This window comes from Micrasema longulum, unplaced genomic scaffold (genome assembly GCF_059751315.1).
Source record: "Micrasema longulum isolate JH-2025_06_02 unplaced genomic scaffold, ASM5975131v1 h1tg000678l, whole genome shotgun sequence".
NCBI classification, from domain to species: domain Eukaryota; kingdom Metazoa; phylum Arthropoda; class Insecta; order Trichoptera; family Brachycentridae; genus Micrasema; species Micrasema longulum.
In genome coordinates this window covers 882,923-901,333 of record NW_028277874.1, presented here as the reverse complement: position 1 = coordinate 901,333, position 18,411 = coordinate 882,923, and the positions used below count along the sequence as shown (strand labels likewise).

Below are 18,411 nucleotides of genomic sequence, written 5' to 3'. Positions count from 1 at the left end.
TTATTATTTTTAGTAATAATTTATAATAATAACTTGATTGCTGCTTTCAAAATAATAATATGTATATGCTGTTTTTGATGCAAAATGAATTTCATATGCAAATGTAAAACTGATTTTCTCCCATAAACTTCAGAGTAAATACTTTTTATAACCACTAAAAATATTAATTAAATTCAAAATCGCTCTGTAAAAATAAAGAATTTTACATCTCTTATTATTTAAAGCTGACAAGATGCTTAAGAAAAAAACAATGTTTGTATGGAAGAAAAATACACATGTTTAAATAAATGTGGGTTTAAAAGACATAGGTTTATTACCCGTTTCAAAGACAGTTCCTTAGTATTCTACGACAGTATATAATTTGACATTATTCTTCATTACTACCGTTCAAAACATGCATGTTTACAAAATATGAATAAACTCAGTGTAGGAGTTCTAACAGAGAAATAAAGATTAAGTACAAAGAAAAATGCTTAGTATCAGAATATGGGTGACTCAGACTAGAGACGGAACTATTTTTTCTTGGGTTTCTTGGGATTCCTGGAACGACTCTTGGCTTTGCACAGCGGACAGATGGGTGCGTTCCGGTGAATCTGCTGATGGCAGGACAAACACGATTTCATCGGAGGAGGTTGCTGTCTGCTTCAAACAAAAAAGCATTATTGGACTGTTATGCAAAATTAAAATTTAAACACCAATACTGCTAATAAAATCAATATTAGGTTTTTTATGATGTAGACAAATATTTCAATGTTCAGCTACATAGTAAGCGCTTTAAAAGTGGGAAGAGTCTCGGATCTCCATTCCAGTTTCCACGAGACTATTAAAGGACCATATTTATTTTAAAATAATGTAACAAAAACATGTGATTCACATAATGAGATTCTAAGAAATGAAATGTGAGAAACTGAAAAATAAACATTTTTTAAACATAGACAGAATTTTCAACAGACGTCTGACTTATTAGGTTACTTAAAAAAAGTTTATTAATAAATTACTTCATTAAAATAGACAATCTAAGTTATATTTTCTATTTGAAAAATTCTATTACATAAAAACAAAGAATGAATGTCAAAAAATGTTTTTTTTTAAAGTCGGTACACATTACAGTATCTAAAGTATTGAAAGTATTGGATGTGTCCTTTGAATAATATACAATACAAAATAATATATCGTCGTTTACACTGCAATACCGTGTAAACATTTTTTTTTTTTTTACAAAAATGTTTTACTGCAATAAATTCATTATAGGGACTAAGAGCTGTTAGTTTTGAATTATTGCGATTTTTACTCAAAATGATAGATTTTCTGATACTCCAGTGCTATTTTTGATTGATTAAATTTGTAAGTAATATATTAACAGAATGCTTTTTAGATTCCCCTGAAAAAAAAAATGATAGTTACACGGTATTGCAGTATCATCGACGATATGAAATCAACGTTAAGTATTAATTATTTCAATGAACTCTCTTTTTTTAACAGGACCCTTTATCCAAATTCATTATTTTTAATTCCTCGCCATATTAAACTTTCAACAAGGCTTAACTTCGTTAAAAAACCAGATTCCTGACATCCCTCTATCACGTATAATATACATATATGTATAAATAAGCACATAAATAAAAATACAAGATTTAAAATGAATATAACCAAATAAAAATAGAATAAATGTAAAACAACTGATAGTAAATAAATAAAATAAATACTAAATTGGAAACCCTACAAAAATAAAGGGAAAGTGGGGAGGACCACAGAGGAGATGGACTGACAACATCGCCGAATCCCTGGAACATGTGTGGAAACAGAGCGCCGAGGACAGAAAAACATAGAAAAATTTGGAAGAGGCCTATATCCAGCAGTGGAGAGAAACGAGCTGGTAAGAAGAAGAAAACAACTGAATTAACATTAAATAAAACAGTATGTCCTGAATTTAATTAGGGGTATTTTTTCAATGCTCTGTGGACATTTTGTTGAGAATTTATTACATATTTAGCTACCAACCAGGCAGTTTTTCGTATTTTTTTTTCAGTTTTTTCAATTTATTTTATCAAATGCCAAAATTATTGTTTGGAATTTTTATGAATGTTTTTTTTTATGTCTTCTTTCACAAAACTCTTTAAAGAGAATCTCCTTTTCTATTGAGATACCTATCTTGATAAAACATCTCTTCGACATTAAATTTAATACATTATCCATAAAAATTTAATAAACGATACTTAAAAAATTACAAATTTCTATGACTATCAAGATAAAGATAAAAATTGTCCCAGTCAAAGAAAAAAGGTAGCATATGGTAACAATTCATACAATTAAAATTATTAGAGAGACAAACTGGAAGAAAATAAAAACAATTTCATGTTTTTCAATGCCTTAACCCTTGTGGGGTGTGACTATGATGTCACAAGTGTCTACATAAAATACAAGACTTGATGTATATATCTTATGTTTTAAAATAATGAAGTCGTATTTTGCTATAACAGGCCAAAATTATATGATTATTTTACAAATTATAGAAAACATATTTTTAAACCGTATACATATGCGTAAAATGATTGTTTTTAAATACCTGTATTAAAAACATGTCATCTTTTGCTTAATGAAACACGATGTTATAGCACCATTTCCAGATGGATTTTTTAGAAGTCCTTTAAAAGTTAAAAGTGGTATAAAACTCAATTACATTAAATAGAAAACATTTTTAGATAAATAAAGATAAACCCAAAAGATAAAAACTTAACATAAAAAAAAAATAAAACTGAAAAATAAATATCACACCTCAACGATACAGTGATAAAATCATCAGCGGCAGACCTGAAGGCCGGGGGCGGCGGCTGCAGGTGAGGGGGAGGGGGCGGGGGCTGCTTGGGGGGCGGAGGGGGCGCGGAGGGCGGCGCCCCTGGGAACAGGGGGGCGGCCAGGGGGCGCAGCGGCGCGGGTGCGGCCACTGTGCTGCTGCTGGCCAAGGGGAAACGACTGGAAATAAACGATTGTAATCTTATTATTATTTGTTATCCGCAGGCACATTTTGCTGGGCCTGTATTTAAATGGGAATTCATTTTGTTCAGTTCATTAGTATCTCATATATCCATTGCGCGCTAACGCAATCAAAATCCTTATACGCTCCGTTCCCCCTACATATGATACGAACGAACTTACGAAACGAAGCAGTTTTGTAAGTTTGTTCGCATCATATGTTTTCATTACTTACGAAAATAGCATCCAAACGCTGGCTAACCAAAATGGAATGGACAACTAAGCTTGCAAATTTATTCCAGTCTGAAACCAGCCCAGCCTAGAAAGAAAGTTTTTCTTGGGATAGAGTTTAGAGTTTCCAGTTATGACTTTATTTATATTTTCATATTCACAAGAAAAAAACTAAGAATATTACGATAGGTCATTACCGAATTCAAGTGCGTGGGAAGATTTGAAACTGCTAATGATTTAGACTTTAGATCAACTTAAGGCTCGACATTAAAGCTTTGTTTGATAAGCAAAGGACTTCGTCTGGACAGATATCACAAGACGCCAGTAGTGCAGATTGGAGATTTTTCACGTATATATAGTTTGTGGGTCAGAAAACCTCGCTTGGGGGTCGCGGTCGCAAGTAGAGTAAAAGTAAAAAGCAAGGATTTTAGGTCCTACACTATATTAAAAATAATATAATTTCAGTGAAAAGGCTGTGCCTATTTATTTTTAACATGTCCAATCGTAGTTTTATTTTTGAGACGCAAATATCAAAACTATTTTCTAATAAAGGCATGCATCTATTGTTAGTTTTTATAAGCAATATTGAAGAGAATGTTAGCTCACATAGGTAAAATGTGGCAAACGGTCTCTTATAATTTCAAAGCTTTCCTTACTAGCCCTAAATATTATTATTTTCTCTTTATCCGGAAGACGTCAATCTTATACGATTTAAATTACATTTTAATTCTATTCTTGGTACAATGAAAAAACATTTTTTTTTAAATTTGATGGTTGAAAGGGCTTCAGAATCCCAAACAAAGATATGATAAAGCAGAATGCTGTTTTAGTTCAGGAGAAAAAATGAGATCATAATATGTATTCTATAGGATACATTGCTCAGAAAAGGGTTAAGCATGCTGTCAGTAGCAAGATCTATAAATCTTACAATGGCCCTCTCTACACACACTCTCTACATGCATGCGCTTAATTATAGAATTAAGGTCCTGGGGGTCACCAGATTTTTTTAACTCGTCAATGGGCCACCACTATAAACACTGTTCTAGTACATTTTCACTTACTATGGCGGAAGAAACTTGTGACTTGTATATGAATCATCCACGTCCAATAGGAGAATATGACTAAAGTTTTGACTTACTCCGGAGTGACCGGGCTGCCTTCTTCCTCGTGGAGATCTGGAAGGCGCTGTAGCCCGAGACAGCGGCGCCTCAGGGAATCCACCTCCGCCTTAAGGGGGCGCCAGTCCTCATGAAGCCTCTGTGCCGCCGACAGCTTGCGAGTTACACTCTCTTCTGTCTGTTTGATTACTGTCTCCATCTGCAATTCATGTACATACTTTTCAGAAATATATTTTAATATCAACAATAATAATAAACATCTTATAAAGACTCAGTCTGTTGTTTGTATGTATACTTTCATGAAACCAAAAAAAAAACACAAATACACAGAACTAAAATCAGTAATTATGGAAAAAAATGTAAATACAGCGAAACCTCTATGTATCCTTCCTCGAATAATCGTTTCCTCAGTTGTGTCATTTATTTTTACTAACTCCGAATTAATTTCATACAAAACACACAAACATAGAAAGCATCTCTGTACACCATTTTACTGCATTAATTGTTGGAATTATGCTGCATAATTTACATATTTTGTCTAAATGCTTGACAGAACTCATAAAAATGCGTGGAATATTAGAGAGAGAGAATAACAGTTTGTCAGCACCGATGAAGAGGATCCGCCACTTGTGCTTTCATTTTCAAAAGCATGCACAATCTTTGATAGATTAAAAACTTCCTAGTATGCACATATAATAACTGATGCCATAAAAAATTACATTTGCGTCAAAAATATATTTATTTACTTTACATAAACGGCATAAATTGCCTTTAACATATATTGAACATAAATATGAAAAAAAAAATACATGTATAAAAACATAACAAAAAAATATAAAATTGCATAACTACAACAATAGTAACAAGTAGGTAAATACACATAAGCAACCAAAAATATTAACGAAATAAATACATAAATATGAAAAAACAAAAAAAGGAAAAACATTTTTAAATATAAAGAAAAGTTTAAGAATAATATTGCGAGAGAAAAAAAGAAATCAGACTCGTTTTATAACTATCAAGTCCAGAACCAAATATATCAGCCTTGTCCTCATACTGATTGCCATATCTATGGAGCCTAGGGATAGGCGAGTGCATGTGATTGTTGTTGACTTGTTGAAAAATAAAACAACCACAAAACAAATGTCGATAAAATATTATTTCCGATGCAATAAAGTTTTCTTTTTAAATTTAATTACATCAGAAGCTTATATCTTTTTAGAATATTCATCTGCCAATGGTAATGCGAATTGGGAGAGCAGTATCTTTACCCAATCAAATCTTGTATTGACCTCTTATTCCCAGTCACTGTATTTTTTTTTATTTCAAGTTACATAATTTCGAATACATGAGAATTTTTTTGAAGTAGGCAAAATAAAAAGAAAAACAGAAAATAATTATATGGTAATACTAATTAAAATAGAGAGCTGTTTTTACTCGGGTTCAAAAAATTTCTTTAAATTTGAGGAAATTATTGTAATTTTTTTATTCCTTCGAAAACAAAACTATTTTGACCACGACTTGTGTGGAATTTAGGAATTTGATATTATTTTGGTATATGAGTGGCTTATTCAAATTCATTTATTTTTTCTTCTTTGTAAATTCGTATAATAGAATTTATTTTGTAAATAGTGTCTACTGTATGAACTTTCAACAATCTATCTGATCTTTGATAAAAAAAAATATTTTTCATTTCCTTTTTTTCTCTTGTGAACAATTTACACTTTGTCCCTTACAGCATTTCAAATTACTGGTAACAATATGATATGAAAAAATAATAGAAAAAAAGATAATTGATATATTTTTAACATCAAAATTATTTTTGACCCATAATGGTTGACATTTTATACATATTTGGAAGTAATCAAATGTGTATCAAACATTTAAATTTTCTTTTGTACTTTTCAGTTTCAAGCTTACTACCACATAGCCAGAACTAATGGTATAATTATACTCAAAATCAGTTGATGTTTAACCGAAAATTAAGGTTATTTACACAAAGTAAAAGATAATCGATGTTGATAGTTTAAGTTCACATTGTTGTATAAAAATGTAATAAATAGCCCATTACTGCATCTCCTTTGCCAATGAGGACGTTCAAACTACAAGAAATTAGATATAAAGACTGTTTTCTTACATGCGGTAAAAATTAAATTGTTTCTCAAAAATGTATAAAAAATATATTGAAATACGTTTTATTAAAAACAAACTAGTTTAAAAGGTCGTAGGTTCTACAATGTTTTGAGTACATCCAAATGTTTGCAGACAGGCTGGACCTCCTCCCTAGGGAGCGGTTTAGCCGGATAAATCTCACCCACTGATAAAGGTTTCGGCTCATTTACTTCACAAAAGTCAACAGATGGAAGAGTTGAGAAAATGTGGATGTTTAAACATAGGCAGAATGGTGAATGTTACAGTGTGTAAAGTGGCCACTTAAACCAGCCAATGACGGGTCATAAGCCCTGTAAATGCCTAGGCTTAAATATCCCTTCTTAAAAATGTTTTCCCTCTCTGTCGCGACAAACTTAATCATAGGTTCTATTAAACAGCTGTTTAGAACAGCCAATCGGAACAACTCACTGACTTGAACTCGTGACGTTACAGGCAATTTAATTACGAAACACAAATCTTATAAAAATTATAGATTACAAATCAATAAAAAATTATGCAATACATATATTTAAATTAATTATTTTGCTTAGTTTGATAGTCTATTGACAAATATGTATTTTTTAAAAAACCACTCAACTTTTACATTGCAATAATTTTGTAACTTTTTAAAAATAAAATATGTGTACATTGGATATGCTGCATGCTGTGGACTGCTTACTGGTGCGGTAATATTTTGTTTTATCCATGTCTATGAATGTTTGTATTATGTGGTAATCAGTTATTTATTTTATAATTAAATAAAATGTTTAATCCATGATTACGTAACTACAAATAAAAGGTAGTTTTTTTTCCAAGCTTCATCGCTCTGAACTTGCGAAAATTAAGGATTACATTTCCAAATAATCTATGTTTAATTTTAATGAAGTAAAAATGATATAAATAGTAGCGTTCTAACAATAAAGACTCGAATGTTTGTGTTAGACTTGTACTCAGTTTACTATAAGAGAAACATGGACCACCTGGTGAGAACTGTAAACACTTAATATAGAACAAGAAATGTAGAAGACCGCTTCTCTAATACCTCTGTACTATAAATACTCTAAATTACACAAGAACACTCATATATGAGAATAAACGTAGGCTACCACCATTAGAAAAATACAAAAAAACTCAAAATGACTCAATGCACAAAGCTGTTGAAATTTATGAAGAAATAGATATACCAACAGCAAAAAATGAAGAAACCATAATTCGATTTCAATATAAGTTTAATGAGGAAGTTCGGTGCTGTTTTTTATTTGATAAAACAACTAACTAAGCAGAATTCAAAAAATATATAGATATTTGTGTATCGTATTATTGCAATGATTTTTTATTGTAAGTTTTGTAATTTTGAAATTACTCCGCCCGTGATGTCACAAGTTGTAGTCGGTGAGTTTTGCTGATTGGTGTATTGGCTTTCTGGAAACCGCAAAACTAACATTGGAAGTAGTTCATTCTAATATTTTTTTTCATACATTTTTAAGAAACTTCGCCTTACAATGAAATGCTCTAATTTTTACCATGTGTAAGAAAACAACTTTTATATCGAATTTCCTAGTTAGAATATGAGTGCAGTCAACAATAATTGGTTATTTTTATGTCATAATCATCATATCCGTTTCCAAACTCAGTGGTTTACTCACTCAGTGGTGCCCTATGGCACTGTACAGAAACAATACAATATTACAGTGTAGAACCACCTTAAAAACCAATATTTCATGTCCACCCTGCCAGGAATCGAACCCAGGATCTCATTATTTTTACCTGAGACTAGCCATCCAGTCAAAAATACTCATCCAGGGTTCTGGAATTTAAAGACAAATATAAAGGTTCCGCTGTAAATTTGTTACAAATTTGAGTACATCATTTTTGTAAATAATAAAACAAACTAAGTATTCATGAAAACATATCACAACAAATAGATGGTTGGTTGGATCAAGGGGATTTTTTTTTTCTAAAATCTGCATCATAAATATTATGATGCATATAAAATTGAAAATAAAGCAGCATGAAAAGTGATCATTTATTAAATAATAACAGATCATAAGCCCTGACAATACACACTTCCATGTTCCTTTCTCAAAAAGTAATATATATCTGTTGAAATATCTATTGATTTTTAAATCTAGGTTTTTATTTGAAAAAAACAGAATTCAGACTAATTATGCTTTGTTATTTTCCTCAATCGAACCAATAAACAATGGCCCTGAACAAGAATGCTATTTGTTACGCAGTAATATATTATAATAGACGTGATATTTAAAAAAGTATTACCGCATTGATATCTGCGTGTATTTGTCTGAGTTCTTCTACATGACTCATTTTCTCCTGCTGCAGCAATTCCATCTCTCTTCTGTATTGAGCGAGGCATCTTCCTTCTTGATCCCCGGATCTTACTTCGTTTAATATATTTCTTTTCAGGCGCTCCAATGCTATTGTTTTATTCCTAAAAATACATATTGTAATGTAATTATTGGCAACGATTGAATATGCCGCATTATAAAATTACAATTCAATCGGTGTTATAATATTTAAAAAGTAGGGTAGCATGGGTAACAGTGGATTACGGGTTACAGTAAACCGTTTGCAATAGCTTATTGTGTATTGCGCACACGCACACACACACACTTTTGTTTTATTGACACTTTTTCATAACCCCTTCTGCCACACTAGTATCCTTCATGAAATTAGAGCTGGATGGCATACTGCGATGCTTCGGTCAATACGCTGGAACAAAACTATTTTTTATGAGTATTTAAAAAATGTTTTGTTCTAATATGGGTTTAAAATGTGAAAGATTCTATTTTTCCCTTTGTTATATTTGACCTTTCCCTCACTATCCTATAAACAACCATGCGTTACGGTGCTGTGTAGTCACTACAAATTAAAAAAATAAGAGATTTAAAAAGGGAAAAATGGCATATTTATAGGGAATGGCTTTAATTAACCATAACCTTATTCAAAGATGATAATATTTCAAATCTAACTGCTGAAAACATGATAAAACAATTGGGTATCGCTAACGACTCGGGCGAAACGTACACCCGCGCCAACTTTGCGAGAGCTACTAAGTAGCTAGTACTGGACTACGTGACTGGACATGTAGTGGACGTGTAACGCCAGGTGCTATTGGTATACTGTGAGTATACTTTTGATGATATTTGTAATTTATCCCTGATTTCCGATAAAATGCTTTTTTGTGCTTATAAGTACTTGTTATTTAATAACAAATTATTTCAGTCGATACGTAAATGTGTAATGGAGGAATACTGAAAATCTAAATATGTATATGGGTATTATAGTTATTAGACGCAATGTGTACTAGCTACACATCACCGGGGAGGTTAAGTACACTATTTTAGTTTATTGGAAGAGGAGCTTGCTAATTTTATTTATTTACGAAAACTGTCATTGGATTACAGTGAATCATTTCATCTTGGGCCACAGAGGATCGTTTTTCTTCATACAAATAAAAAGTTGGAAGTCATTTTCAGTTTTGTGAATTGCCAAAGGCAGGTTCAAGAGAGAAGAGGAAGAGCATCAAGACAGGAAGGGAAGACCATTATTGCAACCGATATCCCAAATAAACTCGTAATGGAAAATGTGATACTTTATATTCAAAGCCTGATAGAATTTACATTAAGTAGAAATATAAAACAGTTGGTTACTTACATTAACACCTTTTATTTTATTTTAATAGCATAATTCAGTTTATTCCAGTCTGATCCCCTATAACCTTAAGGTTGATCTTGGCCCACTTCTGGGTCACAATAGATCGATCATCTTTAACTAATAAAAAAAAGTATCTAATTAAATGGGCTATTAAATGTCAAACTGAAACCGTTACTTTGAAGGATATGAATGCCTCTTTCGATTTTATCAGAGAGACCATTATTTAATGATAAACTTCAGAACTGCAGAGGTTTAAAAAATAGTGATCCACTGTAACCGATGCTCCCCTACAGTGTATTTATGGTTTATGATTTTGGATAGTAATGGATTTATTGTGAGCATTAAACTGGGTAATATACTAACTATTAAAGTTTCAAAAATCCCGAATGTTCAAAGTAATATGATAAATGATAACCAAATCACATCAAATGGGTCCACAGGTGGGCGCAAAATAATATTCGACAAAAAATCAGGAAAATGTTTATCCGGCCATGATGCTCTTGCACAAATCAAGTAAACGCCGCGAAGCTTCATAAAAAAAAACAATATAGAAACTTACCTTATATCTTTCATTGCTTCCAATTTGTGATATATTTCTCTTTCATTCACTGCTGTCATATTATTATGAATTTTTAGTCTCACTCAAAACATTGGTGATCAAATCCCTAGACGAAAACGATGGTACAAAAATTACATTAATCTTTATTGTGCTGCCAGATGCCAGATCGATAAAAGGTTGATAAGTTTTTACACTTGGATATCTATCCCAATTATATAATATAAAAGTTCTTGCCCTTCTAGTTTTTGACGTTTTCACCATAGATATCAATGGTATGAAATTAGCGGGAGATGTCAAATTTTGTAAATTGGTTCTTTTGTTTATTTTATTTTACTAATCTGTTTTCGTCGTACTTTGTATTTGATATGTCGATAAACTCATTTAAATATTTGACCTCTACTTAGTTATAACGTGTTTATAATATTTGTGTCCATTTATAATTACGTCCCGGCTTTTATATTTACGACCACAAGATGATGGGTGATTTACTACCGGTAATTTGGGTTTATACAATAGTATCATCTTTACTTATCAATCAATTGTTATTTTATGTTAACTATATTTTTAATGATAGGAACATCCGCGAGTCTTAATTCCTGAACTATGTAAGCAGTTTTATCATCTAGGATGGGTTACCGGTACAGGAGGTGGAATATCAATCAAACTTGGGTAAAAAATATATATCTTTTCGCGTTTTACTTCTCCCCAGTGTTACAATGCATGTCCAGAAAATATACCTAATAACGTAAATATTTACTTTCAATTCCTCCAAAAATTCTCTGCAAGTAATTTCCACAATTATTGTAGCACAAAGATCTTCATAGCTCCCTCCGGAGTACAAAAAGAAAGAATGAAGCCGGACGACATGTTCGTTCAAACTATAGACGATGAAGATCTTGAACTACCACCTCCCGAAAAGAAGTATGTAACACACCACTTATTTGTTTCCTTTTATATGTTATATTTTTGTTCGTTGATTTCACAAAATCCGTACCCCCTTCAGAGCTTTACCTGCAAGGTCCAGTAGTCTATTTTTTCTTCTAAACATGTTCAATTATAGGTTACCGACAAAGGTACTCCAAATGCTCATGCAAATATACTCATTTTCGTACACAAATATTGGTTTTTCTCTGTAGATAGTCGAAGATAACTCTGTTAACTTCCCATTGTAATCGGGGCCCTGGTAATGTGATTATGTTTATGTTGGCTTTGATATTTTTTTTCCTAAATTCTGTGTTTTTTTAGAATTTATAATATTGTACACAAATAGTATTGTAAAATATTATTTGCTTATATGTTAAATATTATTATGTCTTTAAAATAATTACTCATACTCTACCTTATTCTGTTTGTAATTGAACATCCTTTTTACTATCAGTCCCAATGGTTCATGGGGGTTCTGGATTCAACTCCTTAGATCACAATACGATGGGTTGTCCTGTGGGTCGTATCGCCGACTCTGGATTAGAAGGTCCTAGGTTCAATCCACACTCTGCCAAAACTTGTCTCCCATTTTCTAATGCTATTATTTATGACTTAAAGAAAATTGCCCTGAAATTGAAATATTTTGGTAAATGAGAACTAGAGATGAAACTAACACCCGGTAACTGTTCAGTATCTCCAATTTCAACTTAATAAAGTTGTAACGGAGACGTTGAGGGAGACTAAGGTAGAGAAATTGTGTATATTTATTGATTGCACGCACTTTTCTGCCCTAGATTTTGATTAAAATTATTTGGAGAAAAAAAAAATTGTAAACAAAAAGTAAATTTATTAAAATAGCGTGGCTGACAGAGAGTCCCCCAGGATTCTATAACAGCTGCGGGTGGAGGTAGGTTTTCTCCCTCAATATATTCCTATCACCATCTGTTAGGGTACATATTACACAGGGTTGTTACACCATATGTTTTTCATTCTATACTTTTGAATAATGCACATGGAACCACAACCCAGAAAAACATAATCACTTTCTGAAAAACCAAAACAACTAAATTTATTTATTACTAACCTTGAACCGGGCTGTGGTCCAGCGGCTAGTATCGCGGGCTCAGGGATCAAAGGTCCGAGGTTCGAACCCTGCTCTACCCCAACTTTATTTTTGTTTTCTGGTAGTGAATTATTTACAACATACAGTTGAAAACGTCTCCAAAATTCAAATGTTTGGCAAATCGTAAGAAGCAAAAAAAAAATATTAAAAAAAACTGGTTTGACAATTTTTTATCCCATTTTTACACAGTGGATACTTTCCCAGCAATACCGTTTATAAAACGTATACTAAAGTAAGGAATAATGATGGATTATTTTCTTTGTATAAAAAGCGATCCAGTATATAAAAAAAAACAATTTCATTATTGTTTATTGTATCTCCATTTTATTATTTTTTAAAATTGTAACAAAGAACTATAAAAAATATATGTTATCACTATCAGACGATAGACATACTCGTTTATGCACATTTTGTGTAACATCATTTTCTCACTTGAGTTATCCAGCGTCTTCCGCATAACTCTCAACGCCTTATTAGTTATAAGTACACGCAAGGGTGTAAAAAAGTCTAATAATGAATACCAACTGTGTGAAAAAAAAAAACAAGTAAGCCGCGAGGATGTATTTCCTTCCATTTCTATTATATGCCCTTTTATATACTCTTTTTACACCACCTTAACACGTTCTCATTTATGTCGGCTGAAACTGTGAAAATCGTGTCTCTTATTTAGAAACTGATGGGTAAAGCCGTCAGCCTATGTGAAAATGAAGTAATAATATGGTAGGAAGAGATATTGTATCCCTATAAAGAACAATTAGCAACAAATGTGTCCCAGTATGTTAGTCAAATAAGATTTGCTACAAACTGAAGGTCGTAAAAAAATTAAACAGTTATTTTAAAACAGCAAACAATATTTTGCGAATGATAAGATGCATCGGACCCTAAGACACACCCCAAAATTTATCTATAAATTTTTAGGAAAAAAAAATGTTTCGGACGATAAGATGCATCAAACCATAGGAAGCACCCCAATTTTTGGTTAAAATTTCAGAGTAAAAAAGTGCGTCTTAAGGTCCGAGAATTACGGTAATTTGGAAAATGGTTACTCTTACTGTTACTCCTTTTAAATAATCGAAATGCCCATCTCTTCTTCAAACCTTCAACTACGGTCCAATCGGAAGTAAAATATATTTTAAAATAAGAAAGTTATGATATGTGTTCATATGAAGTGATCCTATGATAGATGTGTCGGCTGAGGGGATCCTACGAGGAAGAAGTGTCCGCAAATGTATTAATTATCGAATTATGTCAACTGGTTGTATTATGTTCTACCAAAGTGTTATCAATCTACAAAACATAAATAACATCATTTTAGGTTGAAAAAGAGCCAGTGTACTCCTCTGTTTATGTTGGCGTATCGAGAGAGAAATGCTGGAGCTGTAATTCACACTCACTCTCCACACGCTGTGCGAGTTACTCTACTCTGGCCTGGGAAGGAGTTTCGCATCACGCACCAGGAAATGATCAAAGTAATTAACTATTTATAATTTTAGTATTTATCACGAGGCTATTAATGGGATGATGAAAAACGAGACCTAAACTGAGGTGGTTTAAATAAAAAAAATTGTTATTTTTTTATTTTTTTTTTTTACACGGTTCTGCATGGAATGTATCCACTATGTAAAAAGAGGTTCCAGTCTATATATGTTTACGTAAAGACATTTTTGCCTTGTTCACCTAATAAAATAAAATAATAATAAGAACCCAAATGAAAATTAATAGTACACTAAAATAAAAAATATTTCAAATAAGTTATTATAACCTTTATGAAATAAATGTAATGTAAAAATGTGTCTTGTTTCAGGGTATAAAAGACAGTTCACTAAACAGATATCTGAGGTATGATGAAGAGCTGATAGTGCCAATAATAGAGAATACTCCGTTCGAGAAAGATTTAGCTGCAAGTATGGCCTTAGCACTGGAACAATATCCGGGAACTAGCGCGATTCTGGTTCGCAGGCACGGGGTCTACGTGTGGGGTGACACCTGGCAAGCTGCTAAAACTATGTAAGAAAATAATCAGAAAAGACCCAAATGCTTTGTTAATATGCAGCAGTGTTTTTCAACCTTTGTAAATACGCGACCCCTTACGAGTTAAAAAAAAATATGGAACGCTTTGTTAGCGTGTATTTAGTATGTAAATATGCACTAAGAAAGCGTTCTCTATGTGTGCTTTGCTTCATATGATGGCCACACTGATGATTAAATGTATAAAACTGTTTAAAAATTTTAAAAAACAATTCAGCCAATTAAGTATTTTTGGTAAGGTTGCAATAATGTTCTAAATGTAAATTGTCATGTTTGATTCGCATGTTCATATTTATTTGCTGTTTAATCATCTGTGTGGCCAGATTAAAAAGCAAATTGTAAATGCATGCAAAAAATAAAAATCCCCAAAAATTATCACTCTCTAGGGGCCAGAGAAGATTCAGGATAGCACCCCAAGACCTTAAGACTCGTATGCCAGTGGTTCCAATGACAACATTTTTTTTTTTTTTAATGTTTTTTATTACACTACGAGGTGAAATTTTCTCTTCCCAATTTCCTTTTTTGTGATTTTTAACAGAGAGCAAAAGTAGGAAACACTCGTCCAGGATTCTGGTTCTATTTTACCTGTATTTTTCTCTGCCCTATTTAAAAAAAAGTGTACCTATCCAAGAAATGTATTAAGAATTGCCTTTTATGGTTCTTTATTTCACCCAGAAACTATTCTCAACATAAATCTGATGATTTTATAATGTACCCTACTATTCCATAAATAATTGTATCCATAATTATTTTACTTGGTTCCATTTTTTAATCAGATATCTCTGAAAACAATTTCCTTATTTTTATTTATTCGTATAAATGATGTAAAATTGTACTTTCACTAAATATTTTTTTAGGTCGGAATGCTACGATTACCTTTTTGAGATGGCTGTGGAAATGAAAAAGCTTGGTCTTGATCCTGAAGCGAAACCCAAAGAATCTAAATAAACCATATTATTTTTAAACTTACAATGCGGCAAAATATCAATTCGGATCTAATTAACAGTTTATTTTTTTTCACCATACGTAACTTGTTTACCTTTACCTCAATATGTTTTCAATATAATAAGTTTTTCAGTATAACTTAACAAGAGGTACCATTTATTTTAATATGTACTACAGGGATGAGTAGCAAAACTACATATCAAGTCATTTATTTAAGTAATAATATGGATTAATATTTGTCATCTATAAATTATGTCAAAGCAATGTATAGATTGTGGTAATACCTATCAAAGATTAAGATTATCGTAATATAAAAAATAAAAAGCCTAAAAAATGATATTTTTATTTTTATTAGGTTCCCCAAGTCTTACCAATATCTTTTTTAAGGGAAGTAAATGACTTTTAAATATTTTTCTTTAGTTATAAACTAGAAAAAAACGTCCATTGTTACAGTGTGTTCAAATGTTTAAAAACCCTATGTTAATGTGTTAGTGCCTGTCAGTGAACCAAGTAAACATACACATTTTGTTTGTGTTCATAGGCACACTAGAATTATGTACATGAAAAAATATTATTACGCACACATAAAGCAGAGGTTATTAATTAAATTCATATGCATTTGATCTTGCTTGTAATACTGTGAAAATGTTATTTATGCGAGTTTTCACAAACTTTATAAAGTTTTAAAAAATACTCATTGTGCCCTGTGAGGAAGGTCATAAAAAAAAGTATCATGTAAAATAAGATAGTAAATAAATGATTATACCAAACCACAAATCACTGCGTAGCAAAAAATGTAACAAAATGCCTTTCCATAAATACATCCATTTTGTATTGAAAAATCTAACCTTTTTTTCTATCATCTTGTCTATGGTTACAATAAAGTTATTTAAAAAAAGCGCGGAATTTAAAAAACAAAATAATCGTCTTTTCTTTTCCCAGTTGTCAAATCTGTCAAATGTGTTATTGTCTCAGGGTAAGTAATAATTTTCTAGAGAAGCCCTTAAGCTTCCAAATTGTTGGTTTGGTTTTAGTTTGAATTATAGTTTAATAACAAACTTGTAACGGAGGGTTTCGGTTAGCTCTTGTAATTCTCAACCCAAGTACCTACGGCACATTGTATTGCTGTAATCTGTAGCTAACTTTGGGGTCAAGAATTAATCATATAATGTTTTTTCTTGATCTGGGCGACTTTACGATGTTCTCTCTCTTGTTGTTGTTACTACATACATAATATCTGATTACAAAAACTTGTTCCATATAATCTTTTATTTTTTAGTAGATATGGATGTAGGTACAAAAGTATTAATAAAAACAGTGATATTTTTTGTTGTTGTAAATATCTGTTTTTCAATTCGTTTATGACGTTAATTAATCATTACAAAATAAAATGGTGTCCAATAATCATTTAACTATTCATATTTTTTATATCTAAGTACATCAATAATTCTTTATTTTATTTATCTTTTTATTTATTTATTTGACAATTTTAAAATGTTCAGAGGAGCCTTTTTTTTCAGGTCCCGACAAGCTAGAAAATGATTGTGTTTAGGCAGGACCTTATTTTTACATGTGTTTTTTTATTATTATATGATGCTTAAAAAAATCATATAATTATAATAATATCAAAAATTTAAAAATAAATAGAAATATGAAAACATACTGATAATAATAAAAGTTAAAGCATAAATATAAATGAGAAACTATACCATTAGCAATTAAAAAATTAAACATTTATATTATAAAACGTACCGATAGTATTAAAATGATTATTTATGCCCCTTAATTATAGTCCCCTCCCGTTGCGATTTTTTTATCCTTAGTTGGAGTGTATGGATTATTTAATATTTTAAATTTAAAAAATATATTTTGATTATTATTTGTGCTGAAAATTATCACTATTCCGATTTTTAACTTCTAGGTACTAACATTGACATATTAATACACATAGACATGCCCTAAGCCCTCAAAAACGCGTATTTAGTCGTTCTTCGACCGCCAGCCGGGCGTGACGTTTAGAACCGAAACCAAAATGCCTGCTTGTGTCATGAAAGCGTGTAAAAATCTTTCGGATAAACATTGAATTGTCTGTCTTTTTATTGGTAAATATTTGTTCATGAATGATTAACAAAGATTAAAATAATAAATATTATTTTTCGTAAACGTCAAACTACGCCTATTGGCGTAATTGCGAATCACTTGTTAGTTACAGGGATGCACTGATATGCATACGTTTTTAAATTTTAATAAACGTGATTTAATACTATTTTAGCATTCCCCAAAATCCAGCGAAAATAAACAAATGAGGTGAAATTAAAAGGAATTGAAGGAATGGATGTGATTTGGATCCACCAAAAACGAATGTTGATTGTTTACATTAAATTACAAGCTTTTTTGTATTTCAAAAATGAGTATCCTTCGATTTTTAGTAGCACGTACATGTTCGTTAAATGCATCCCCGGTATAATATATAACCAAACTTAGTAACTATGGGTACGTTTTCGTGTCACTACTTTTAAAAATATTTTACTCCATAGGGCGTGTCTACGTAATATACGTCACTGATTAGGCACTAAACGTCAAACGCACCATAAAATATAGTCAGAAATGGAAGGGTGATTGCCGAAAGTAGAAGGTAGGTAAGTATACATAGGTATGTAAGTACTTTGGAATTTTAATAAATA

The 18,411-nt window shown here is 31.5% G+C and overlaps 2 protein-coding genes across 2 annotated transcripts; one reads left to right on the top strand and one right to left on the bottom strand.

The window, feature by feature from the left end:
- Positions 1 to 253: 253 nt before the first annotated feature.
- On the bottom strand, positions 254 to 11,086 carry LOC148279708 (zinc finger C4H2 domain-containing protein). The gene is made up of 5 exons (XM_088229561.1): positions 10,708 to 11,086; positions 8,751 to 8,922; positions 4,343 to 4,521; positions 2,776 to 2,973; positions 254 to 639 (listed from the first exon to the last, which is right to left on the bottom strand). Exons 1-5 carry the CDS (start codon positions 10,764 to 10,766, stop codon positions 513 to 515), a joined length of 735 nt encoding a protein of 244 aa, XP_088085687.1. The 5' UTR covers positions 10,767 to 11,086; the 3' UTR covers positions 254 to 512.
- LOC148279707 (putative methylthioribulose-1-phosphate dehydratase) lies at positions 10,783 to 16,647 on the top strand. The gene is made up of 6 exons (XM_088229562.1): positions 10,783 to 11,201; positions 11,282 to 11,376; positions 11,515 to 11,628; positions 14,070 to 14,223; positions 14,559 to 14,761; positions 15,640 to 16,647. Exons 1-6 carry the CDS (start codon positions 11,181 to 11,183, stop codon positions 15,728 to 15,730), a joined length of 678 nt encoding a protein of 225 aa, XP_088085688.1. The 5' UTR covers positions 10,783 to 11,180; the 3' UTR covers positions 15,731 to 16,647.
- Positions 16,648 to 18,411: the final 1,764 nt, after the last annotated feature.

Excerpts from the sequence above, each read along its gene's own strand:
- LOC148279708 (XM_088229561.1), bottom strand. The coding sequence starts at position 10,766 with ATGACAGCAGTGAATGAAAGAGAAATATATCACAAATTGGAAGCAATG. Across the intron at positions 4,522-8,750 it reads TACACGCAGATATCAATGCG|ATGGAGACAGTAATCAAACA; the intron begins GTAATACTTTTT and ends CATGAATTGCAG. Across the intron at positions 2,974-4,342 it reads GGCAGCCCGGTCACTCCGGA|TCGTTTCCCCTTGGCCAGCA; the intron begins GTAAGTCAAAAC and ends GTTTATTTCCAG.
- LOC148279707 (XM_088229562.1), top strand. The coding sequence starts at position 11,181 with ATGATGGGTGATTTACTACCG. Across the intron at positions 11,629-14,069 it reads CTACCACCTCCCGAAAAGAA|GTTGAAAAAGAGCCAGTGTA; the intron begins GTATGTAACACA and ends ACATCATTTTAG. Across the intron at positions 14,224-14,558 it reads CGCACCAGGAAATGATCAAA|GGTATAAAAGACAGTTCACT; the intron begins GTAATTAACTAT and ends GTCTTGTTTCAG.